We start from the raw sequence: 23,706 nt of genomic DNA on the forward strand, positions 1-23,706 counted from the left end.
TCTCTGCCAGAATTCTCAGAGCCCTTTGGTCTTCCCATGCATAGTGTTGAGAGGTGTCAAAATAAATGACAACAAAGGCTTAGAATCCTAGGTTATAGAGAAGGGAACAGAAACTCACTCGCTCTGTCAAGCATTTTATGTTATTTTATCCTCCCAGCAACCCATAGAGGGGGGTGGGAGTGAGAGGAGTTTGTCCCCAAATTAGGTTTCTTTCAATATGTGGTTGCCAGGGTAATGAAATAATAGAAACTAAGGTAGTGTAGGGGCAAGGCCATAACACTGACCCCAGTGCCAGGAAATGGAAATGGGGAATTGTTTCAGAAGCAATTACTCAGGGCCGTAGCTGGCACAGGTTGTGATAGAACTGATCTTGCCTATGAGCCAGGAGTGAGCTCTAGCATAGTTTACTTGGAAGGAGCTGGGATGGAACACTGTCCATGGCAGAGATTCGGGTATCATGAAATGAGGGTAAAAGAGAGCAGCTTGGGTTGGCTTTGGGTCTTTCCTGCTGATTCTGTGTGGACAACACAGGTAAAGTTTGTGCTAGTTTCCAGACTTAACATTGAGCAAAGGTAAATCTGCTTCCATTTTTCACCTTTGTGTATCTGCTCCCTGTTCCTAGTAATAACCAAATAAGCAGTTTAATTGGCTGAGATTTTCCCCATAGAGTTGAATATTTAAAGGCTGTACAGGACAAATGGAGTTTGTAAAAATATGAAAGTAATATCTTCACATTCCATCTAAGGGGAGCTTTGGGTTTTGTTTTATTGTTGTTGTTGCTTTTCTCCTTGTTGGAAATAGTTGTAGAAATCAGGGTTTACTCCTGCTTGGGTTTTTTTTGTTGTTTTTTACTCCTGCTTGGGTTTTAATTGATGCTCAGTTGCTACTTGATAGTTGGCTGTTATTTTTATGCATTTTGCAGAAAGTAAAGCTGAGATCCTGGGGGAGGGGAGGTGGGTAAGTGGCATGAGCTCTCTGCAGAAGGCAGCAGTTTGAAATCACTCCTTTGACTTAGTTCCAGAGCCATGACCCATCTCATATGCATGTCTTGTTTTCCTAAGCCTTTGTTTCACACCTGTGTTTTCAGGGAAATGGGAGTGTCCTTGGCATCAGTGTGACATCTGCGGAAAGGAAGCAGCCTCCTTCTGTGAGATGTGTCCCAGCTCCTTTTGTAAGCAGCATCGGGAAGGGATGCTCTTCATCTCCAAACTGGATGGGCGTCTGTCTTGTACTGAGCATGATCCCTGTGGGCCCAACCCTCTGGAACCTGGGGAGATCCGTGAGTATGTACCTCCTACAGTACCGCTGCCTCCAGGCCCAGGCACTCACCTGGCAGAGCAATCATCAGGAGTAGCTGCTCAGGGGCCCAAGATGTCGGACAAGCCATCTGCTGACACCAACCAGACGCTGTCGCTGTCCAGAAAAGCTCTGGCAGGGACTTGTCAGAGGCCACCGCTGCCTGAAAGGCCTCCTGATAGAACTGACTCCAGGCCCCAGCCTGTAGATAGGGTCAGGGACCTTGCTGGGTCAGGGACCAAACCCCAATCCTTGGTATCCAGCCAGAAGCCATTGGACAGGCCACCTGCAATGGCAGGACCAAGACCCCAACTATCTGACAAACCCTCTCCAGTGACCGGCCCAAGCTCCTCACCCTCAGTCAGGTCACAACCACTGGAAAGACCTCTGGGGACAGCTGACCCAAGGCTGGATAAATCCATAGGTGCTGCCAGCCCAAGGCCCCAGTCACTGGAGAAAACCCCTGTCCCTACTGGCCTGAGACTTCCGCAGCCAGACAAACTGCTAGTCACCAGCGGTCCCAAACCCCAGACTTCAGACAGGCCCCCCGAAAAATCCCATGCCTCTTTGTCCCAGAGACTCCCACCTCCTGACAAAGTACTATCAGCTGTGGTCCAGACCCTGGTAGCTAAAGAAAAAGCACTGAGGCCTGTGGACCAGAATACTCAGTCAAAAAATAGAGCTGCTTTGGTGATGGATCTCATAGACCTAACTCCTCGCCAGAAGGAACGGGGAGCTTCTCCCCATGAGATCACACCACAGGTTGATGAGAAGATGCCAGTGTTGGAGTCGAGCTCGTGGCCTGCCAGCAAAGGTCTGGGACAGATGTCACGAGCCATTGAGAGAGGCATTGTGTCAGATCCTGTCCTTCAGCCACCGGGCAAAGCAGCGGCCCCTTCAGAGCACTCCTGGCAAGCTGTTAAATCACTCACCCAGGCCAGACTTCTTTCTCAGCCCCCTGCCAAGGCTTTTTTGTATGAGCCAGCAACTCAGGCCTCAGGAAGAGCACCTGCAGGGGCTGAGCAGACCCCAGGGCCTCCCAGCCAAGCACCAGGCCTGGTGAAGCAGGTGAAGCAGATGGCCGGAGGCCAGCAACTACCTGGACTTGCTGCCAAGAGTGGGCAGTCCTTCAGGCCTCTTGGGAAGGCCCCATCCTCCCTCTCCACTGAAGAGAAGAAGTTGGCAACCACAGAGCAGAGTCCCTGGGCCTTGGGCAAGGCCTCACCAGGGCCAGGGCTCTGGCCCATGGTGGCTGGACAGACACTGGCACAGTCTTGCTGGTCCTCTGGGAGCACACAGACATTGGCACAGACTTGCTGGTCTCTTGGAAGAGGGCAAGACCCTAAATCAGAGCAAAATACCCTTCCAGCTCTTAACCAGGCTCCTTCCAGTCACAAGTGTGCAGAGTCAGAACAGAAATAATACCAGTAAATGCCACATGACCAGACCAGCTGCCCCCAGGGTTCTTGGGGAAGGGAAAAATCTTATTTTTCCCTCTTAAAAAACAGACCCCAACACTTTTCCACTGATATTCTCTCCTTATATCCCAACATTCAGAACTCTTGTGACATTAGCCAGTGGGGGCTTGTGGTTGTGTGAACCATGTATGGAAATCCAAGTGGGCCCCAGCCAAGGAGACAGACAGACTTGGGTCTCTTTCCCCCAACCTTTACTCATGGTGAACTTGAAATAAAAAGTCCACTCTGGAGTCAAGCATGGGATTCAATTCCACTGGTCAGGTTGAAGGTAGAGGGGCTCTCAAAGCTATTTCTCTAGCCCTACCAAGCCCCACTGAGGGTACCTGATGAACCCTTGGGAGGAACTGATACCCATTCAAATCGGTGGTGATTTCTTGAACATTCATGTGTGCTAGGCCTGGTGCTAGTCACTGGCAGGAGATACAGAGATAAATAAGACCTGATCCCTGTGAGCCTAACATGCTTGCCTGGGTTCCCAGGTTATTTTTAAAGAACCTTTGACCAGGAAATAACAGGAAGTTTGAGGGGCCCTGGGGCTCCAGGCTCATTTTGTCATGTCCTTTGTGGCCCCAGAAGTGGTTGTTTTGAGTGTCTCCTGGTCAGGTGTGCCTGTGTGTATGTGCATGCGTGTACACTCATGCGGAGGTCTCCTCTATAGGCAGGTAGGGCCTGTTGGCTGGGCAGCCTCTGCTGCTTCTGTCTGGGCTCTGGAGAGTCTAAAGATCTGTCCTTGGTGGAGCAGTTGGTTGGGGGGCTGGGCTCTGTGAGGACACAGCTTTCCCTCAGTGTAAGAAGGCAATTGGCAAGCTTACCTTTCTTTTCTACAGATTTTCCTCCTTTTACATCAACCCACCCCATGCCTGTCCCCCAAACACTCAGGTGCTTTCAGATTTCAGAGTCTCGGGCAGTAGACCTAGGGAATCTCTGGCAAGCTCTGGGCTAGATCCACCACCAGCTCAGGGAGAGTGCCAGATCCTGGCAAGAAATTACTTCTCTCCTGATCCTTTGCCCTCCTACCTGAATGGAGGGAGTCTTCTTCACTAGTGGATTCTACCACCCTCTTCCTGAGAAATGCTGTGCTCTGTATTGAGAGCACCTGCCTGCTGACTTAGCTCAAAGGCAAGCCAGAACCCTTCCCCATGACTGGCAAGATGTGGCGTTTAGAGCAATGTCCAGTCCAAGAGATGACTCCTCATAACTGCTGATTATCTGTTACTGCTGCCCTGAGCTGGGGCCCAAGGGCTGGGAAATCTGTTGGTGCTACCCTGCCCTACCATTCACCCAGCTCACTGACTGCCAACAGGAAGTGCTGTTTGGCCAGTTCCTTCCCATTCACCCACCCCCTCTTTGTCCCTAGACCAAACATGTTTACCTCTCTGCTTTGCCAACTTAGCCAGCAGCTTTAGCCAACAGGCCATCTCCTGGCCCCAAGGTCTCCTGGCCATTTCTGTCTCAGTTATGGCTTTTACACCCTCAACAGGATTCTGTATTTTGTCCCAATTTCCTCCTCCTGAGTTTCTATTGAGGTTACTCCCATACTTCTAAGGAGGGAACAACTGTTGTTATAGAAGCATTTGCGCTTTATATAAAGATTTAAAAAAATTTGCTTTTATTTCCCAAAGTCTGTCTCTGGGGTTGAGACATTTGAACTCAGGCAGAGGCATGAGGCTGGGCAGGGCTGCCCTGAGTTTAGGGGCCTATTCTTGCATCTCACTTAGACCTCGGACTCTCCTCTGTAAATTCCACCTGCCTAGTTCTCCCCTTTCATCCTGTCTCTCTTCCCACATCATCAGAGAGGAAAAGCTCTTTGTTTTAGAGGAAGAGAAAACAAAGCATCTTATTTTCTTTTAAAAAAATTTTAAATCATGGAAAAGATATTTTTAAAGAAATCCACCCAGAACATTAAAGTTCATTATATTAAGTATTTATCATGTGTGAGAATAATAAGTATATAACTGCAGCTAGTAGGTCCCTTTCCCTATTCTCTTAGGTTGTATGAGTAGGATTTGCTTGGTGCCAGTCCTGTGCCCTTTTTTTCTCCTGTCATCTGTAGTTGTGATCAGAAAAAGATATCCGCACTGCGCTGTCAGAATCTCTTTCCACTGTGTTGTGTGTTAAATTACCGTAGCTCTTTGTTTCATGAAATAAACTGTGAATTTTGTTGGGGGGTGGGGTGTGCAGGCTATGTAAAATTTTTAAGTGGAGAAGTTTGATCCTGAAGGAGCTTCTCTTATGTAGGCTTTGGTAGGTAATTGACTTGACAGCCACTCTAGATATGTCTCACAGGACAGGAAGGAGTGAGGGAAAGGTGGGCCACTTTGTGGTTTTGTTTCAGTTTTTTCCATTCTCCCATTCACTGGAAAGCTTCCTTCCAGACCTGCGTAGGAAACAACTTCTGAAGCTGTTTATTTAAATGGATGGACAGCCAGCCTGGCTTTCATGAGGACCATTGTAAGACTCTCTTAGGTTGATTGGAAATTAGATGTTCAACTCTCAGGCCCACTGATAGCATTTGATACTAGATTGTTAACATCATGAAAGCAGTCACTATACAATTAGAAGCAGAGTCGGAAGGACTTTTGGGAAGTGAGACTCTTGCATGACCCTTTGGGGGGGGTGACCTTGCCATCCTTAGGGGATTCTCCTGGAACCTATACTGAGACCTTTTCTCCAGGGGGTGTGACTTGGCAGTTAAAAGGAAATCTTTACTCTTAGAAACTCCTGATCTTTGTGTAGGATGCTATTTTGGCATTTGGCCAAGTGCTTGTAAATCAGGATCTCAATAGAGCGTCTGCCTCTAAGCCAGTTCCCCAGGAAGCCTTTCTGAGGGGGAAGCCATAGCTTCCATAGGTAGTTAGAGAACTAATACCTGTCCTAGCCCTGTTAAGTCAGAAAAAATTATGGAAACTGTTGAAATTTGAATTCAAAGCCTCATTTGCTTCTCTACTGGAGCAAACCCATTCTAATAGCAAAACAGCTGTCACTGCTACAAAAACATCCAAGTTTTTAAATGTCTGCTTCCCCCTGAAGTTACTGAGTTTGAAGTGATTTAAATCACTGTGTCGATCCTCTTCTGAACAACTACCAAATCTACATCTTTAGCATTGATGAAAATAATTATTCTATTCTTTACATCCTCCACCCCACACTACAGTCAGGGCATGAAGTGCATCAGTGATCCTTTTCCAGGCTTGGCAGCGTCTACTCACAGGAGCTGGACTTCCAGGTTGCCTCGTGAGAACAGAGTGGCAGGAAGGAAGTCTGGTCCTGGCAGCTTCCCCTGTGGAGAAGAATCAGGAGAGCACTAAATGTGGATGGATTTTTTTTTTTTTTTTTTTTTTCTTTCCCCCATCAGCTCCTGTAAAGCAGGTTTTCTCCTAAGGCTTTTTTGGGAGACACTGTCATCCTCTTGGGGTCTGTCAGGAGGTCAGAGTAGCCCAGTGTCCTCACTTCTCTGAGATCATGGCAGGAAAGGAGCTGCCACAAGCCCCTTTTCCTGCTGAATAATGTTTGGGCTGTTCCATGTGTTAGACATTCCAGATCATTTAGAGCTGGGTAGCTGCTGCACGAGACTTTCCTTGGCTGTGGACAGTTAGCTCTCAGCTGAGCTTCTTAGAGTTAGTGCAGCAGGGCCAGAGTATAAATTGCTGTAGTATAAATTGAAAAAAAGAATAGGTAATTGCTTTGTACACACACAAAAAATGCAATGATGGTGCTAATTTCCTGGTATAAATAAGCACTGCCAAGGGTTGAGGGACTGGTGACTTGAGAAACCCAGATTCCTGTTTGGGAAGAAGAGATCTTACGTAGTTTCCTTGAGGCTTTATTAGAGGAGGGGAAGGTAGAGCCTTGGTGAATCTTGCATCTGACCCTGAAATAGTCCAGTGCAGTCCAGAGGTGGAAGAGATGCTGTTTCCAGATGAGGGTGGCCATTGAGTTTCTCAGGGCTGGTGTCACCTTGTCCATAGCCTCTGTCCACACTGCCTGAACAGGTTGGTAGAGAGCTCCAAGTGTGGGGTCTCCCTCAGCTACCTTCTGCCCCTCTCTACCTCTTCCACTCTCATGGGAGCACCTCTATTGCTTATGAAGATTAAGGGTAATATTTCTTAAGGAAGTGGAAAGAGTTTATTTTAATTAGAAATCCACAGCCTGGGGAGAAATGTTTCCTATCAACATAAGCAAAAATAGCACATGTCAAACTCATATGGTCCCTTTTCTAGAGCTACTTTCCCATGACTCTCAAAACATCAGGCTGTTGAGGGCTTCAGGTGTAACACCCTGGAAATCGAGCAAAGCTTTTTGGACAGGAGGTGAGCCTAGGGAGTTAGGAGCAGAAATGAGTGGTTCTGGTGCTTTAGACTTCCAGGGTAGGGGCAGAGAACAGGTGGTCTCTAGGTCTGAGGTGGGTGCTGCCTGTGTGTGCATGTAGGTGAGAGTGTTGAAGACGGGCGAGTGCAGCACACAGGAGCTCATGGAAGAGCAGCTAAGTCTTGGCAAAAAAAGCTGACAATAGAGATCTATTTTTAAGAAAGGGGCAGAGGGGGTGTCAGCTGAGGTCCATCACTTTTTTTGCCCCCCTTCACCCCAATAGATTGTCAGTGATAAGTGGAACTCTTAGTGAAAAAGAGGGGAGCCCTGTGCTAGGAGTCCCCATAAACATGTACTGTAATTCTTTGTATATAGAAAAAAATTACTGTAAAGTAAAGTTTAACTTTACTCTTATGGCCCTTGCCCTGTGTTTTGTTTTGTTGTCCGTGGGGAGATGTAGCCTAACAGGAGGGAGGATGGGTTTGGGGTGAGAGCAGAAGCCAGCCCCTGAGGTAGTTCCCAGGGACACGGAACTGAGCCCTTCCTCCAAGCACCTCATGGGAGTGGTGTGGGTTTCCTCCCAGTAGCCACAGCTGTCAGAATGTCTTTCTGCTGCTTTGGGGAGTGGCTGGCATCAGTTTCAGTCCCTACACAGGAAGCCTCCATCACCCACGAAGGAAGGGTATTTTGAGGTTTTTAAAAGGAAGTGGAACCAAAGCACTTTCTGAGTGTGAGTCTAGACATTTTGGCCAAGTTTTTAGTTTTTTAGAGCAGGTGCTGGGCACTGCAGAGGACTCGGCCTAGGCCTAAAATGGTAAAGTGAGGCAAAGGGGCTGAGCATCCCATAACAGAAAAGGCTTCCATATGCTTCCTTTTGGTTGAAGGGTTGGTCCTGTCTACAGTAACATCTGATTCTTCAGAAATATCTGGACGTCCAAGGCCCAAAAATACACTTTCAGGAACCCCTGGGAATCTGCTTCCCTTCTGACTTAGTCCTGAACTTTCTACCCAAGGGAAGAGTGTGGGAAGACAAGCATTTAGTCCTACAGTTACTTTTCACTCATGATCTTCAAGTCCTGAACTGGGTAGTGGTCACTCCATTTTACAGATGAGAAACACAGGCCAAGTTTAAGTCCCTTTTCTGAGTAGCTGAGTTGGATCCCAATCTGGATCCATAAAACCTTTCTAAGTCTCGCAGAACCTATGATTTTTCTGTTAAGCCACATAGGGTGTTGCTAGGAAGCTTAGGATCTGAGCCACAGGCATGACTCATGGACTTAGACATGACAGAGGTGCAGTAGAGCCAACCAGTCTGAGGTAGAAGTGCTTGATCCTTTGATCTCTGGATACTACTTCAGTGCCTTCCTTGCTCTTAGCACCAAGAAGGAAGTGTGAGCTTTGCACTGCCCCAACCCCAGCTTCTCGCCCTACCTTTGCCCCCACTAAAGAATAGGAAAGGGCCCTTCTGCTTCTCCATTATCTCAGCTGCAACCCTGGGGTGAAGCCAGTTGGTTTCCAAAGGAAAGTAAGAGCTAAGAGGAGCCTTGATATAGGAAGCGAGGGCCGCCAGGTGGCCCCAGAAAGTACTAGGTATCTTGACACCCAATCCACACAGCAGGGAAAGGGGTTGAGTGTGATTCACAGTGCATTGATTTTATTTACAAATCAGAAGCCACTTAAATAATTTGTAGACACAAGTGCTGTCCAGGGCAGAAGCCTGGGGTCCAAATCAGCCCTTACCCTCCTTGTGCCCATCAGCCAGCCCAAATGCTGCCTCCGTTCCATGGGCCAGCACAGGCAGGTGCCACCTATGCCGCCATGGGGACCCAGGGTAGCTCAGACGTGTGATCACCCAAGCCCAGACAAAAGCTAGGTCCAGCCTCTCTGGGGGAATTCCTTTAATTCCCCCAGGCCAGGTGAGTGGTGACTCAGTGATGACAACAGCTGTAGAAGTAGGGGTTTGCCTTCTGGCCCAGGTCCACGCCCTTGTCCTCTGTCAGAGAGAGAGGTGGCAGCTCAGCATCATTCTATTGGGGGATCAGGTAACTCATGAAGGGGGCCAGATGCTGTGGGCCTAGAGGAAGTCTCCACAGGAGCTAGGGAAGGACACACCTGTCATCACCTGGAAGGCGGCCACACTGACGTAATCCTCTGCTACTTTCTGGAAGAGCTCATCTGGCAGGAAAAAGGGTGATAGGTGAGGATCAAATGCCAGTGGCCCTGGGATCACCCAGTAACCAGCCCTCTAGGCTTTTCTCTGTCTCCCTTGTTGCCCTTGCGTGTTCTGCTGTGAGGCCCAGGACAGCACTCACCCACACTCTGGCCTGTCTTGCTGGATGTTTCAAAGAGCTGAGCTTTGATATCTGTAAAGAGAAGTGTCTAAAGCCTCATACCTGAGAATTAGGTGGACACAGACAAAGGGGAAGGCTAGCAGTACAGGGAATCTTCTGAACCCCACAGATTCAGGGAGGCCAGAGAAAGTCTTCCCATGGAGGATCTTGCCATGGTAGCCAAGGCAGTCCCTATTTTCTGTGACCCACCCAAGTAGCCACTTCCCTCCCCCAGCCCCAGGGAGCTAAGGAGCAGCTACTGTCTGCATAGTCCTGGACGTCGTGGAAGTCCACACGTCGGCGCCGCCTGTCCTCCTCCAGCAGGTCACTCTTGGTGCCACACAAGTAGATCTTACAGCCCTGGAGCAGAAGACAAGGTGAGGGTCACCCCCCTCGGACCACCAGATCCCCAGCCCGTCTCGTCTTTTGGTGAGGTCAGGCCACCTACCTCCTCTAGGTTGCGCAGTTCCTTCACCCAGAACTTTGCCCGTTCAAAGCTGCTGCTGTCCGTCAGGTCTTGGTGTGGGACACGCAGGAAACACAACCAAGGATCAGAAGCTGTTCTGTAAGGCCAGCCTGGCACCCTCCCCTTCTTGTTTGAGAACCAGGCCAAAACCATCCTTACCATAGCAGACGATGGCAGCCTTGGCGCCCCGATAGTAGATTCGGCTCATGGCCTCATAGCGCTCAGAGCCTGCTGTGTCCTGAAGGGCAGGGGGAGGCTCAGCCCTGGCCTGAGTTGCTGAGCTACTCCCCAAAACTGCAAACTAATGCCACGTTCTCCAGACCCCGTTTTTAAACTGTGGTCTAGAGAACAGAAATGGCCTCTGTGAGGCCACAAGTCAGCCAGTAATAGGCAGGACCTACGCCTCCTCAGGAATGGGTTTTCCCAGGACTTGCCCAGAGAACTTACCCAAATACCCAAAGTCACCGTCCGGTCTCCGACGGACATCACCTTGGCCACGAAGGCGGCCCCAATGGTCTGCAACCAAGGGGAAGCAATCAGGGCCTCGGATGCGGGTTAGCCCCCTCCCACCCGTGCTGGGCCGCGTCGGGCGCACTCACGTTCTGATAGGGCCCCACCAGGAAGCGATCGTGCACGTATCGCTCCACCAGGCTTGTCTTGCCCACGTACTCCTTGCCCAGCATCACCACCTTGACGTCCACACGCTGCCCGCTCATGCTCCCGGGGCTGCCTCACCCGCTTCAGGGTCCTGAGCGGGGGCGGGAGGCAAACCGGATCTCCACTCCGAAAGGCAGCGCCCGAGCCTCAGTCCCCGACCCCAGGCGCCAATCTAAGGCTCCAGACGCCGCGACGATATTGAGCTACAGCAACGCCTCCGTCCGCCCCCGCTCTTCGGCCCCGGGTGCTGATCCTCTTTCTGAGAGCCCAGGACCCGGGGCGGCCTGGGAGCGTGCGGCGAAGCGCACTCAACGCCGGCGTCCGGGTCGCTAGCTCGCTCCGCTACTCGCTTGCCCGCCCGGCTTAGGGGCCGCTCCGGCACGGTTTCCCCACAGAGCCTGGGAAGGGTCCCTCCAAGCTGGCTCCGACCCGGAGCACCGCGACTCCCGCGTAGGGGGAGGAGGTAGAGGCTGGGGAGGCGGGGCCGCCCGGTCACGTGGGCAGGCGCCGGAAGAGGTGGGCAGTGCGCGGCTGCGCCGGAAGTGGCGCGCGGCCAGACAAATCCTCATGGCGGTGGTGGCGCCTGTTTGGGTGCGGCGCTGGAGTGACTGAGCTGCTAGCTTGGCGGCCGAGCGTCGAGCTCCAGCCCGGTCTCCGCGTGCCCCCCGGGCTCCGCACCCCTGATGTTGCGCGGGCACTGAGCCCGCCCGGCCTGGACAATGGTGAAGTATTTCCTGGGCCAGAGCGTGCTCCGGAGTTCCTGGGACCAAGTGTTCGCTGCCTTTTGGCAGCGGTACCCGAATCCCTATAGGTACGTGGCCCTGGAAAGAGCAACTTTCCCACCTCGCTGTTTGGAGATCGGAGTGTGGGGGCCGGGAAAGACTCGACTTCGAGTGGGGGGATCGCCGGAGCCGTGGCCACGTTTAGGACGAGAGGACCTATCGGGGAAGCGGCCAGGCTAGTACTAGAAGGAGGCTGGGTCTGGGCAGTAGTTTACTTGAGGCCCTAGTAAAAGGTTCTCTCATCTCAGGGTGGTGAGACAGGAAGAGGCGGCGGCACCGGAGCTGGGGAGGGATCTTGGGGTTGGAAATCCGGGCGCTTGTCTACTTCTCTGCCATGACGCTCTCCAGTGGTGCAATAAATCATGAGGTCCAGCCCTGCTGGAAGGCCTAGGAATCCAGGTCAGCGAGGAGGCGGGAGTTGGAATTTGCCCTGGGTTAGGCTCAAGGGACTCTAGTTCAGGTCTGAGCCACAACACAGATCACTCTGCAAGTTTGGGGAAAGGCATGGCCATTCTGGGCCTGGAGGCCCCAGATGGGAACCCCAACAGGCAGTCTCTTAGGGCCAGGCTCCTGAGGGTCACCTTCACCCTGACACCTGCAGCAAACATGTCTTGACGGAAGACATAGTGCACCGGGAGGTGACCCCTGACCAGAAGCTCCTGTCCCGGCGACTCCTGACCAAGACGAACAGGATGCCCCGCTGGGCTGAGCGACTATTTCCTGCCAATGTTGCTCACTCAGTGTACATCCTGGAGGATTCTATTGTGGACCCACAGAACCAGACCATGACCACCTTCACCTGGAACATCAACCATGCCCGGCTGATGGTGAGACCCCTCCCTCTTGGTTCCCCCAGAACTAGAGAGCTCCAGGTACATGTGGCTAGGGAGCCATGAGGGAGCTTCTATGATCCAAGCAGATCTGAGGAGTGTTGGCTCTAGAGTACAAACTCAGATGATCTCTTCAGCTGGTCATCTTCTCTGGACCTGTGTTTTGACTCATTCATACAGTGGTGGAGGGGTTACTTGTTTTACAGGGTCATTGTAAGTACTAAATGCAGAGCACTCACACTGTGCCTGGCATGTGTGTAGGTTGGGCCACAGGCATGATGCTGAGGGACGGAGGGAGGCAGTGGTTTTCAAACAGGAATCTGTCAAGCCATAAAGGGTACCTTGCATGTACCTTAGAGGGGGAGGATCTGGGCCCCTTGCCCCAGTTTGACTGGAGCCTTTTATCTGTCTTATGTAGTGGATTTCTGCCTGAGATTTCAGGGGAAAAGGGTTGCACATACCTTTGCTTTAAAAAAAATAAAAAAGGCTTGAAAACCCGTGGTTTGGTTTAAGGAACATCCTACAGTATCTTCTCACCTGTGAGTACCCTAAAAGCTTCCAGAGAACTGTTATTTTCTTTCTCAGTTAATCTTCACAATAACACAGGGAGGTGGGTATTACTCTCTACTGTGCAAAGAGGAAAGTGAAGTCCAGAGAGGGGAAGTCACAGAGTGAGTAGGCCGCTTAATGCTCTGCCCCTGAGTTTTCTGAGGGCCTCACAGCTGACTGCCCTGAGGGCACTACAGCTGTGTTTTGTAAATTACAAAGAAAAGATCCAGCTCTAAGAAATGTCTTTCAGTCCAGCTGTGACAGGTGTCTTAAGTGTTTCTCTTGGAAGTACAGGTCCACTTTCTCCTCTCTGATAATGAGCTGTGGTGGTTGCCGGATTTTTCTTTTTTTTTTTTGGATTGTCAGGAGCTCAAGGGCCAAAGTGGGTGGAAGCCAGGTTGAAAACACCACACATGTCTAGATGTAAAGGTACAAAACATCCAGGATGGAGCTGGAAGGCCCTCTGCTGATCTCAAGAGTCCATGTAGCTTTTCGTTTGAAGGGTCAGAAGAGAGGTTTTTAGAGAGCAAAATGACTTTTTTTCATCTTCTTACTCTCTTCCCAAAGTGCAGCTTGGGAATACAGTAAGGGAAAGGAATCGGTTTTCATTTTATTGCTTTCCCTAGTGAAAAGAGGCAGGGAATCAAATTTATGTGCAAGCTGGCAAAGTGAAGGACTCCCACACAATTGTGGTTGGCTTGACTGCCTGCACAGGTGGTAGAGGAACGATGTGTTTACCGTGTGAACTCTGATAACAGCGGCTGGACCGAAATCTGCCGGGAAGCCTGGGTCTCCTCTAGCTTGTTCGGCGTCTCCAGAGCTGTCCAGGTGAGCAGCGTTGTTGTGGTGCTGGGGCTCTGGGGCCCAGGGCATGTAACATAGAGTCCGGGCTGGGGTTCAGTGGGCAGCTCAGAATCCTTCCCCTTCTCATCTTTTGCCAGGAATTTGGTCTCGCCCGGTTCAAAAGCAACGTGACCAAGACTATGAAGGGTTTTGAATACATCTTGGCCAAGCTGCAAGGTGAGGGTTCTGTACACAGGCAGAGGCTGAGTCAAGTTCTAACTGCCCTGCCTGGGCTGGAGCCTGGAGCTGTCACCACCCTACTCTGAGCAACTCATCTGTACCCTGGGTATTTCCTTCAGGGCCTGGTGCACAGGAGATGAACGTCCTGGGAGGTGATTTAGGTGGGTCTTGGCATTCTTTGAAACCAGTCCCCACCCTTTGCTCCAGGTGAGGCCCCTCCCAAAACCCTTGTTGAAACAGCCAAGGAAGCCAAGGAGAAGGCCAAGGAAACGGCACTGGCAGCTACAGAGAAGGCCAAGGACCTTGCCAGCAAGGCAGCCACCAAGAAGCAGCAGCAGCAGCAGCAGTTTGTGTAGCCAGCCCAGGCCTTGGGGCCGCAGCACAGCAGACCACTTGCTCCAGTCCCTGTGCTCTTTCCTCCTTGTACTTTATTATTAAAAGTCAGCTTCCAGCCCTGTCTACTGTCTGGGTGGTGGGCTGGGGGTGGGTGTGTTGTTTGGCCTCTCCAGCACACCAGGCCGTTACCCATGTCTGAGCTGGGCCTGCTTATTCCTGCATCAGGTGGCTGAAGATAGAGGTACAGTGACTTGCGCAGGGTCACGTCCAGGTGAAGTGGTCATAAACGCTAGACTGTAAGCTCCATGAGGGCAGGGACCTTTGTTTTATTTTCTGATATGTCCCAAGTACCTGAAACAAAATCTTGCACATAACAGGCACTCAATAAATACTTGTTGAATTCAGTCGGCCCCAGCTCTGGAGTCAGAAAGCTTTGGTTCAAATCTTGACTCAACTGTTTCCTGGCTTTGGACCTCAGGCAGGTCATGTCACTCAGCCTCAGTCCCACTGTGACAGACAGGGACTGAGGCCCCCGAGTTGTGAGGAGTAAAGAGGCACTGCCCGGTGTGGACAGCAGTGTTTGTGGTGGCTATGGATCTCATTTCCTCTTTTCCAGTTTGTCTGTGGCTGGGAGTTCCCCCATTCTCACCAGGCAAGACCATGGACAGGAAGTTAAGAAAGAGGCTTTTAATGAAAATATAGTATGTGGAGGGCAAAGGCCAAGGGCCCTTGTTTAGGAAGGAACATGCGGACCCAAGAGGCTTCCTGCCCCTGTGGACAGCAGAGCCAAGTGCTACAAAAAACGCCTGGAAGGGTGGCCTGGGCCCAAGCTGCCTGCCCTGCAGGGCTCAGGGGGGCTCGGCACCCCGTCCTAGGTGGGACTGCCAGCAGCCAGCAGCAAGGTACGGGGAGCACCTGTTCCCACACGGTCCTTTTAGTCCATTCCAACAGTACTCTGAGCAGCCCTGGAGGCTTAGTGAGGGCTCCAGCCTGGCAGAGCAGAGGGTGGGCTGAGGGCAGAGGTCGCTCCAGGAGGTGAGGGTCATAGCCAGGTGCTGCTGCTGTGTGAGTAGCTGTGCTCCTGGCCCGCGCTGAAGCCCCGCAGCAGCTCAGCCTCGCCCCCGAACACCAGGCTCTCCACGTCCACCTCCAGCTCCTCTGCACGGGGAGCAGGCCAGTCAGGGGACCTGGGCCACTTAGCCCACTCGACCCCTCCGCTTGAGGGCACTTACCTTGGTCTGAGTCGGAGCGCTCAGAGGAGAGGCCTGAGGAGTCCAGGCTGTCTGCTCGCAGCCGCTCGCGCTCGCCCGCCCCGGCCAGCCCCCGGAGCTGCTCCAGCTGCTGCCGCAGGCTCTGCTGCTTGCTGCGCAGCTTCTCCTTGAGTCGCCGGGCCCGCTGCTCCTGCTCCTCCAGCTTCTGCAGATTCGAGGGAGCAAGGGGCTGGGGTCAGCTACCTGGGGTCTCGGGCCTCAGCCCAACACCACTTAACGGCGGACCTTGGCCACGTGGTGACTGCTTGCTCCACACGGGCTCACTAGATCTGGGCCCCAGAGGGTCGCTCCCACATCCTACAGGAAGCTAGGCCCTCCTGCCCTTCTGTCCCATATAAATGGCCCAGGAATTCTGTCCAGATGGGTGGGGAAGGGAGGGCACCACAATCTCAAAGGCCCTCGGGGCCCAGTCAAGTGATGTGAAGGAGTGGAGTGTCTGGTGTCAGGCAACAGGGACTGTGGGGGACTGGGGCACACCAGCGAGTGCATACTAAGGCTCGAGGCAGTGGCCTAGGCCAATTACTGCCACATGGAAACAGGCCCAGTGTTGCCAGATCACCCAGTTTTTTAAAGAGAAGCAGGGAGATCACATTTTTTCATGTCAAATGTCCTTTTAAGTGCTGCCAACTAATTTAAATTTTTAGAAAACTACAGACCAAACAAAGGCTACCAGTTTGTAACTCCTCAAGACCCTCCCAGGAGTCCTAAGTCTTCAGCATTAGTCCCCTTCTGCTGCCCCCACGCAAGCTCTGCCAGCCCTGAGTTCCAGGGACTGGAGGACCAAGGGTTCTCCCATCAGGGTCCTCAATGGACGGAAGCCTGCATTCAGTCAGCAAGAAGGGGAGAATTGGGTGAGGGGGCATTTGGACTGGGAGTAGATGAATGAATAAGAGCTGCCCAGGCAAAGATAGGGGAGGAAGAAGCATCCAGGCAGAGGGAAAATGGGAAAAGCATGGAGAGTTCAGCTTTTTTGGTGCGGAATGGGGAAAGATGAGACCAGTGGCAAGGCCTGTGTTGTGAAGGGCCTTGAGTATCACAGGAAGAAAGAAACTGAAACTGTCCTGTCAGGAGCCATGGAAGGTTTTCAGCAGGAGGCAGACCTGGACAGATCTATGTGGTGCAAAGAACATTCTAGGGGGCTTCCCTGGCGGCGCAGTGGTTGAGCGTCCGCCTGCCGATGCAGGGGACACGGGTTCGTGCCCCGGTCCGGGAAGATCCCACACGCCGCGGAGCGGCTGGGTCCTTGAGCCATGGCCGCTGGGCCTGCACGTCCGGAGCCTGTGCTCCTCAACGGGAGAGGCCACAGCAGTGAGAGGCCCGCATACCGCAAAAAAAAAAAAAAGAACATTCTAGGGCAAGGTGGGGAGGACAGCCAGGTGGAGGCAAAACAGGAAGCAGGGAGTCCAGGAGAGGGGTGATGGGGCTTCAAGGAAGGAGCAATCCCTAGGTCCTGCCCACGGGCCAGCCAGCACCCAAGGTCACACATCATCCCTCCGAGAACCAAGTCAGCAGCTCCATGTGAGAAACTGGAGCCGGCTATCTGGCCAGGGTGTTATTCAGCCACAATGAGGAGAACGCAGGCACCTTTGGGACAGTGCTGACAGTTTCCACACCACGATTTATTTGCTGCATGGTACCTCCATCTGTCTCTGCCACTGCCCCCTGTGCCCACAACAGGGCCTGGCAGAGCAGGTGCTCACTTGTTGAAGAAAAGAATGCCAGTCAGGAGACCTAGGCCTCGGTTCTGAATCTGCCTCTCAGCCGGCTCTGCCTCCATTTCTTCCTCTGTCAAAAGGGCCAGGAGAGCAGGAAGAGGCCTCTATTGTTTCCAAGTCCCTTCTAATCCCCACTCTGTGGAGCTGCCTTGTGCTTGAGTCAGCACACCCCCACTCCCATCCATCAGGGGGCGCTGAGCTCAGCCCGGGCAGCAGCAAGAGCCCTGGGAGGGTGGCTCACTGGCGTCCTCTTGGTACTTTCCCCCTCCTGGCCTCTGGAGCTGCCTCCCAAAGCAGCGTCGGGACACCCCCCCGCGCCCCACCCCGCCAACCGCCGAGAACAGGAGGCCTTCAAGGATGGGGGAGAGGAAGAGCAAGAAACAGCCCTCTCCAGTCCGAGGGACCCTTACACATGACCCCTCACAGAATGCCCCCCATACAGAGGAGGAAATGAAGTCCAGAGAGACTACATAACTCGCTCAGGGTCTCACAGTTGGGATCCAAGTAATAATTGCTGTAATAACAAGTGAACTTTTATTGGAGGAACTTGCTTAAAGCCTCAGAACAATCCTGAGTTATTTTCTGCTTTTCTTCCTACTTAACAAATTTGGAAACTAAAAGCACAGAGAACTGTCCAATGTCAGGCAGTTGGGCTATCACCTCAGACCTCTCTCCCCAGTTCCACCCAGCCCCTCCCTACTACCCCTTTCCAAGCATCCTGGCAAGCTGGCCCTGGGGCGCCAGAGTAGCTTCTTACCTGGATGTGCATCCTGGCCCTGCGCAGAAGGCTCAGTGTGGTGTATCGGGCACAGTCAGCCCCCAGGGGCATCTGCTGCTTCAGCTGCTCCAGGCACCGCTTCAGCTGGGCCCTCCTGTGGGGGAAGGGGTCTAGAGGGCAGTGCCAGCCCAGGCTTGCTGGCCAGATGAGGGACGGCAGGGGAGGGAAGGCCAGAGGGAGGCAGTTCCTGGGGCCTGGTGCTATCAGGGCAGGGTTGGGACTCACCGGCGCTTCTCCAGCTCGTTGTGCACAGACCTGCCAATGCCAGGGAGGATGGGGTGAGGGGGTGTCAGCTACTGCCCACACCTTCAGTCCCAGGGCTCCCAGGGCCTCAAAATTCACTGCAGATGTGTATCCCAAACTAGCCCACTGTGGGGACCTTGTGCTGGCCTCAGGCACCTGAGTCCCAGGCAGAGGCAGAGACAGTAAGGAGGCCTGCCCAGGTGACTGTGGGGTCCAAAGGAGGCCCCTTAGCAGCAATCAGGAAGGGCTTCCTGAACAGATGACATGTGAGCTGAGCCCAGCAACACAAGTTGCCCAAAATGGGTAGTGGGGGGAGAGGCATTCAAATTGGGGGGAACAGTGTGCAAAGGGTTGAGAGTAGGAGAGAAAAGGAGAAAGCCTGTGGGGGAAAGCGAGTGGTTTGATATGTGCTGTATTAGGAGTGTGAGTGGAAGCAGGACCCAGAACTATTCACCGTTCCAAACACACCAGGGGTGCTCGAGAAATAGTCCTTGAATGAAGAGTGTGTGCTTGGGGGATGGGGAAACGGCAGGAGGTGTCTGAATGCTTTCAGAGCAGGGTACCTGGCCCAGAAGATGCGAGCAATAAGGAGGAAGTTGGCAGTGGAGGGGCCCGATGAAGGACGGCGTCCATCCCCCCCCCCATTCCCCGCTGCCCCAGGCCCTCCTCACCGCCCACTGTCCAGCGCGCCAGGAGCTTGGGGAGACCGCTTCCTCCTCCTGTGGACTGGGCCCGGACTTCGGTGTGGGCACAGGGACGCATATCCATGCTCTGCCTCTGCGAGAGACAGCCCCCGCCCACGTCATGCTGGGGCTAGTTCCAGCGGGATCCCCTGGCACGGCACGGTCAGGGAGGGGCTTTTGGCTACAGGGCCATTTCCCCACCCCCTCCAGCCCCACTGCCCGCGGACCCCTAAATTGAGGGCGGGGGTGCCCCAGGACTACTGCCCTAAGGCCATGCATCCTCCAAGTTGGGAGCCAAGTCCAGCCCAGGCCAGTGTCAGCGAGGTCGCCGCCTGGAGTCCGACCAAGGGTTCTTCCTCACCTCTCTCGCGGCGCTCCAGGAACTCCGCCGCCTGTAGCAAGACCTGGATGTTGCTGGCCACGGGTTCCATATCGGCGACAGCTGGCTGCGTGTGGGCCTAGGATGCTGGCCGGAGGAGCGGCTGCACCACTTTTGTTACAACGTAACTGACACGGTGCAACAAACACAGACGCCCGGCCCGCCCCCGGAACGCCCCGCCCCGGGACAGTCCAGCTCTTGGCCCCGCCCCTGGAACGCGCCCGAGAACCGCAGCCCACCCTCCGCGAGCCCGCCCGCCCTCTAGGACTCCCGTAGGGCTTCTATGGGCGCCGGATCCAGGCCCGGCCCTTGGGCGAACTCCCGGGCTGGGGGTGGGGGTGGGGTTGTGCTGCGTCTTGCCGCTTCGCTCAGCGACCCAGCGCCGGTTACTTGGCTTTTCTGGGCCTCAGTCTCTAGCCCCGTGCTGGTGGCAAGAGGCCCGCACACTGAGTGGTGCTCTGGGGGCCGGTGGTCCCGCGGAGGCCCCCGGCTCCGCCGCTGCACGTGGGCGCCACGGAGGTGGGGCCGGCGGGCACCCTCGCCCATTTGCTCTTTGCCTCTTGAGGCTCGCGGACGTCACCTTGGGGGCGGGGCAGGGGGCCTCTCAGGCGCTATTGGCTGCGTGCGGCTCCGCCCTCTCCCGCTGCTGGTCAACACGTTCGGGCGGGAAAAGGAGCAGGTTTCAAATTTGAAAACCCTGGCTATGGGGGCGGGGTTGAGCGGGGAACAGGGCCCAGTGCGCAAGCGCCGGGGGAGGGGGCGCGGACCTGGCTCCTGCGCTCCAGGGTCTGTGCCCTTGCCTGCTTGCCATCTGCCCCCGTAGCCCCCGCTGGGCTCCTCCTCCTCATCTGCAGGGAAGCTATTGTTGCTACGAAAACGTCAGAAGGGTAGCAACTTGAGAACTGGCTTGCTTCAGAGTCCTGGGTTCTGGAGTCAACAGAGTTGAGTTCCTGTCCTGTCACCGCTACTTCTCAGCTGTGTGACTCGGGAAGTGCCCTCCCTCCCGTAAGCTCGGGAAGCCCTGAGACAGCGTCGTTGAAAGATCAGAGCCCACGCCTATGCCGTGCATTTCCAAGGCCTGTTGCAACCTCACGCAGGCTTCTTCCTCCCACAGAGCCCCTGGTTGCCTTACTCAGTCCATGAGCCCTTCTTTTTTTTTTTTTTCAATATTTATTTGTTTATTTAGCTGCGCCGGGTCTTAGTTGCAGCGTGCGGGATCTCGCTCCCTGACCAGGGATGGAACCCGGGCCCCTTACATTGGGAGCGTGGAGTCTTAACCAGTGGACCACCAGGGAAGTCCCCATGAGCCCTTCTCTAACGTGACTTTCTAGCCTCCCGAAGAAGATGATGCGGTGATTTCTAGGGGCAGCACCAGTAGGTGTAGCCACACCTTCGGGGACAGTGACAGTCTAAGGGTGGAGACCGGAAGATAAAAGCAGCTGTTACGGGGTGGAGCATTACTGCCAGGCTGGGGCTGAATCTGTGACCTGGAAATGGAGAGGAGGGAGAAGGAGGAACTAGATTCTCTATAAAGAGACAGTCCTGGGTAAACACATGGCACATGGCAGTCAGTCCTCAGTTCCTTGGAAAAAAACCTTTGAGTTTCTCTAAGAGTCAATTCCAGAGGAGTCACTGACATGCCCAGCCAGAACAGCTGCCTGGGACTATCCACCCCTTCACCCATCCATTCACTCATGAAATATTTGCTGAGCACTTGCTGGACCTTAGGCGCTGTGCTGGGAGCTGGAGAATACAAGCGTGGGCAAAACCAGACAGGGTTCGCGCCTCTGCAGAGCTCTCAGGTGAGGGGCAGAGAGACCCGACATAGTAATCACACAGTAGAGATACGCTCTGACAGGTCCTCACAGGAAAAGACACAATGTAAGGGCATGTCCTAAGGAGCATTTGACCTAATCAGGGAGGTCAAAGAAGGTTTTTCTGGGGAGGTGGATGAGTAGGTTTTATCTATGTATAGGAGGAATGTAGAATCCCAGTCACACTAACAGCAGGTGCAAAGTCCCTGAGGCTGAAAGGAATGTATGCAGATGGAAAGAGGCCAATGTGGCCAGCATAGAGAGATCAAAGAGCATGGAGCAGGCTGACACTGGAGAGGCTGGCAGGGCCCAGAACAGGCTGAAGTGTTCCCCAAACCCCCACCTGCAATTAGTTATGTCTGAAGAAAGGAGTCACAAGACTTGTGAATGAATTTCCAATTTTATTTCACTAAAGTCAGCACCCACACAGTGTAGGCACAAACCCACTAGTCAGATATCTGGGACCCAGGTGGCCCAGCCTTGGAGCAGGGGTAGGATTGGGGCAGGGTTGTGGGGGAGTGTTTGAAGGAGGAGAGCTCCCAGCAGAGGAAGGGAGCTCTTAAAAAAAGAGTTAGGGCTGCTCCAGCTGGAGGCTGTGGAAGTGAGGCAGGGGCTGCAAGGGGAGCTGAAGTAACCACATTGAGGAGTTTGGACTTCGTCCTAGGAGGGTAGGATTCGAGCTAGGGAACAACATGGCCTCAGGGCTCCCATGAATTGGGCCAGGGCCACTAGCCAGAGGAGCAGGAAGCAATCCTTCCCAGGGAGCAGGCAGGTGGAGAGGATGGGGCTCCTGCCCCAAGCCCTTGGATGCCCTTCTGGGCCCCTCTGAGAAAATGCTAGTGCTAGTGCCATCTGCACAGGGCTGGGCAGAGGCCTCCAGGGCTCTTGCCCCCTCAGCAGTGACTGGTCTTAGAAGCTCTTCCCCAGACCCCCAGGTCCTGCATGGTCCAGCCTGCACACTGCAGCCTGTGGGCTCCCTGCTGTCTCCCCACCCCTTGGCCCTTCCTGCCTACAGTAATTGTGGCTATGCTGCCTGCACTTCAGTGCAGGTTCTGTCAGAAACCAGTATCCTCTGGGCTCCAAGGGACAGTGCCTGCCTCTGTGCCCTGAGTGGGAGAGGAGAAGGAGACCCCTACCCTGCTGTCCTGCCCCAGTAGGACTCCTTGAAGAGGGCAGCTTGCAGGGCCTTGGCACCAGGCTCACCATCCTCTCCCACCCTAAGGACAGGATGCCTGAGGAGATGGCTCCTGCTGTTCCCCTAGAACCCTTTCACTTCCTTCCCCGCAGCTGAGAGTAACAGCGGGAGGGGAGGTGGGAGTTGGGGCAGTATTGGAGCTAGGGCCTGGCTCAGACCCCGGACCCTGCCCAGCCCCCTCCCTATGCTCCCTGTCCCAGCCTCTCCCACTTCACTCATCCTCCCCTCTTCCCAGAGAGTAGCATTCCTTAGTCACTGAGCTAACCAGGTTGTACCCCTGCTGAAAGGCCCACCAGGAATCCCTCGGCCCTCAGGACAAAGTTCAAGCTGGGCTGTGCCCCTCCTCCTGCCATGTCAGGCCACACAGCCTGCCCTTGCCCATTTCCCTGCCTCTGCCAGCTTGGCTTAACTGTCACTTCCTCCAGGAAGTTCTCAGGCCTCCAGTTTTCAGAGCACCCTTCTGAAAGCAGCAGTGGCCCTGTGTCCCTCAGGGTCAGCCACCTCTGTCTGACTATAACCACGGTGATAGAGGAAGCCAGTGTTAAGAATGGGGCTTGGCCAAGCTATAGTGGAGGAGCAGGGGGCGGTGGGCCTTGGTGGGCCTGGGTCTCTATGTGCACAAGAGGCTGGTGTTGTAGCAGTCAACAGGCCCCCAACTTGGAGGCCACAGTTGGAATGCCACGCCCCCCAGGCATGTTGTCAGGAGCTGTACAACACAGTGATTGGCAGAGTCAGGGAGGCTAGCTGCTCCCTCTTTAAGTGCAGCGGAATAGGCCATGAGGCCAGGCCTGGCTAGACTACAGTCCCAGTTACCCTGGATGAGGTCACCGGGAAAAGGCCTCTGTAGGACCTGTAGTATGTCCACTTTTTTATTCCTGATATAGGTAGTTTCTCTCTCTCTCCCCCGCCCGTCTTTCTGAGAGTTTATCAATTTTGTTAATTTGTTTAAAGAATCAACTTTGGATTTCTTTTGCTCCTTTGTTTCTTAAGATGGAAATGTACATAATTCACTTTATTCCTTTCTTCTTTTCTGCACATTGCTTTCACTGCATCCCAAAAACTTTGATGTGTTATAGTTTTGTTTTATTTTGTTTTTCATTCACATAGAGATATTTTCAGAATTTTTCTTTGACCTGAGACCTGTGGGTAATCTGAAGTGTTTTCCATAATGTCCAAATATTTGGGAATTTTCTAGATGTCTTTTTGTTATTGGTTTGTAATTTAATTCTATGGTGGTTAGAGAATATACTCTTATGATTTTGATCATTTGAAATTTATCAAGGCTTGTATGGTCCAGTACATGATCTATCTTGATGAAGGTTCATAGGCATGTAAAAATAACGTGCATCCTCCGGTTGTTATGTGTAGTGTTCTCAAAGTGTCAAATTAAGTTGGTTGGACTTCCCTGGTGGCGCAGTGGTTAAGAATCCACCTGCCAGTGCAGGGGACACGGGTCCGATTCCTGGTCTGGGAAGATCCCACCTGCCGCGGAGCAACTAAGCCCATGCACCACAACTACTGAAGCCTGCGCGCCCTAAAGCCTGCGCCCCACAACTACTGAGCCCGTGTGCTG

At 53.4% G+C, this 23,706-nt stretch overlaps 4 protein-coding genes across 9 annotated transcripts in view; 2 read left to right on the forward strand and 2 right to left on the reverse strand.

The window, feature by feature from the left end:
• NSD1 (nuclear receptor binding SET domain protein 1) overlaps positions 1–7,496 on the forward strand; it is a 137,260-nt gene extending 129,764 nt beyond the window's left edge. For all 6 annotated transcript variants that reach the window (XM_029218684.1, XM_029218689.1, XM_029218683.1 and 3 more), the window contains one exon: positions 1,088–7,496. In XM_029218684.1, coding sequence (XP_029074517.1) covers positions 1,088–2,718 — 1,631 coding nt within the window. In that variant the 3' untranslated portion in view covers positions 2,719–7,496. The remainder of the gene's footprint in view (positions 1–1,087) is intronic.
• A 1,218-nt stretch (positions 7,497–8,714) lies between these two features.
• On the reverse strand, positions 8,715–11,003 carry RAB24 (RAB24, member RAS oncogene family). The gene is made up of 8 exons (XM_029218690.1): positions 10,478–11,003; positions 10,326–10,394; positions 10,038–10,116; positions 9,861–9,928; positions 9,673–9,772; positions 9,395–9,445; positions 9,195–9,257; positions 8,715–9,075 (listed from the first exon to the last, which is right to left on the reverse strand). Exons 1-8 carry the CDS (start codon positions 10,592–10,594, stop codon positions 9,011–9,013), a joined length of 612 nt encoding a protein of 203 aa, XP_029074523.1. The 5' UTR covers positions 10,595–11,003; the 3' UTR covers positions 8,715–9,010.
• Positions 11,004–11,045: 42 nt separating this feature from the next.
• PRELID1 (PRELI domain containing 1) lies at positions 11,046–14,469 on the forward strand. Its single transcript, XM_029219152.1, has 5 exons — positions 11,046–11,346; positions 11,919–12,144; positions 13,411–13,524; positions 13,638–13,716; positions 13,927–14,469. The coding sequence occupies exons 1-5, from the start codon at positions 11,255–11,257 to the stop codon at positions 14,073–14,075; spliced, it is 660 nt and encodes a 219-aa protein (XP_029074985.1). The 5' UTR covers positions 11,046–11,254; the 3' UTR covers positions 14,076–14,469.
• Positions 14,470–14,722: 253 nt separating this feature from the next.
• MXD3 (MAX dimerization protein 3) lies at positions 14,723–19,263 on the reverse strand. Its single transcript, XM_029217793.1, has 6 exons — positions 19,107–19,263; positions 18,734–18,839; positions 18,045–18,074; positions 17,799–17,913; positions 15,288–15,471; positions 14,723–15,213 (listed from the first exon to the last, which is right to left on the reverse strand). Exons 1-6 carry the CDS (start codon positions 19,174–19,176, stop codon positions 15,098–15,100), a joined length of 621 nt encoding a protein of 206 aa, XP_029073626.1. The 5' UTR covers positions 19,177–19,263; the 3' UTR covers positions 14,723–15,097.
• Between the last annotated feature and the right edge of the window lie 4,443 nt (positions 19,264–23,706).

Source organism: Monodon monoceros, unplaced genomic scaffold (assembly GCF_005190385.1).
Source record: "Monodon monoceros isolate NGI ecotype Baffin Bay Population unplaced genomic scaffold, NGI_Narwhal_1 Super_Scaffold_12, whole genome shotgun sequence".
Taxonomy (NCBI): domain Eukaryota; kingdom Metazoa; phylum Chordata; class Mammalia; order Artiodactyla; family Monodontidae; genus Monodon; species Monodon monoceros.

Bases quoted from the DNA above. Each gene is read 5' to 3' on its own strand.
- RAB24 (XM_029218690.1), bottom strand. From the start codon at position 10,594: ATGAGCGGGCAGCGTGTGGACGTCAAGGTGGTGATGCTGGGCAAGGAG. The intron at 9,446-9,672 runs GTAGCTGCTCCT...TTCTCTTTACAG, and splicing joins CGTCCAGGACTATGCAGACA to ATATCAAAGCTCAGCTCTTT. The intron at 9,076-9,194 runs GTGTGTCCTTCC...TCTCTCTGACAG, and splicing joins CGCCTTCCAGGTGATGACAG to AGGACAAGGGCGTGGACCTG.
- PRELID1 (XM_029219152.1), top strand. From the start codon at position 11,255: ATGGTGAAGTATTTCCTGGGCCAGAGCGTGCTCCGGAGTTCCTGGGAC. The intron at 11,347-11,918 runs GTACGTGGCCCT...TGACACCTGCAG, and splicing joins CGGTACCCGAATCCCTATAG to CAAACATGTCTTGACGGAAG. The intron at 12,145-13,410 runs GTGAGACCCCTC...CTGCCTGCACAG, and splicing joins TCAACCATGCCCGGCTGATG to GTGGTAGAGGAACGATGTGT.
- MXD3 (XM_029217793.1), bottom strand. From the start codon at position 19,176: ATGGAACCCGTGGCCAGCAACATCCAGGTCTTGCTACAGGCGGCGGAG. The intron at 18,075-18,733 runs GTGAGGAGGGCC...TGGCATTGGCAG, and splicing joins GGCGCGCTGGACAGTGGGCG to GTCTGTGCACAACGAGCTGG. The intron at 15,472-17,798 runs GTAAGAAGCTAC...TCGAATCTGCAG, and splicing joins GGGCCAGGATGCACATCCAG to AAGCTGGAGGAGCAGGAGCA.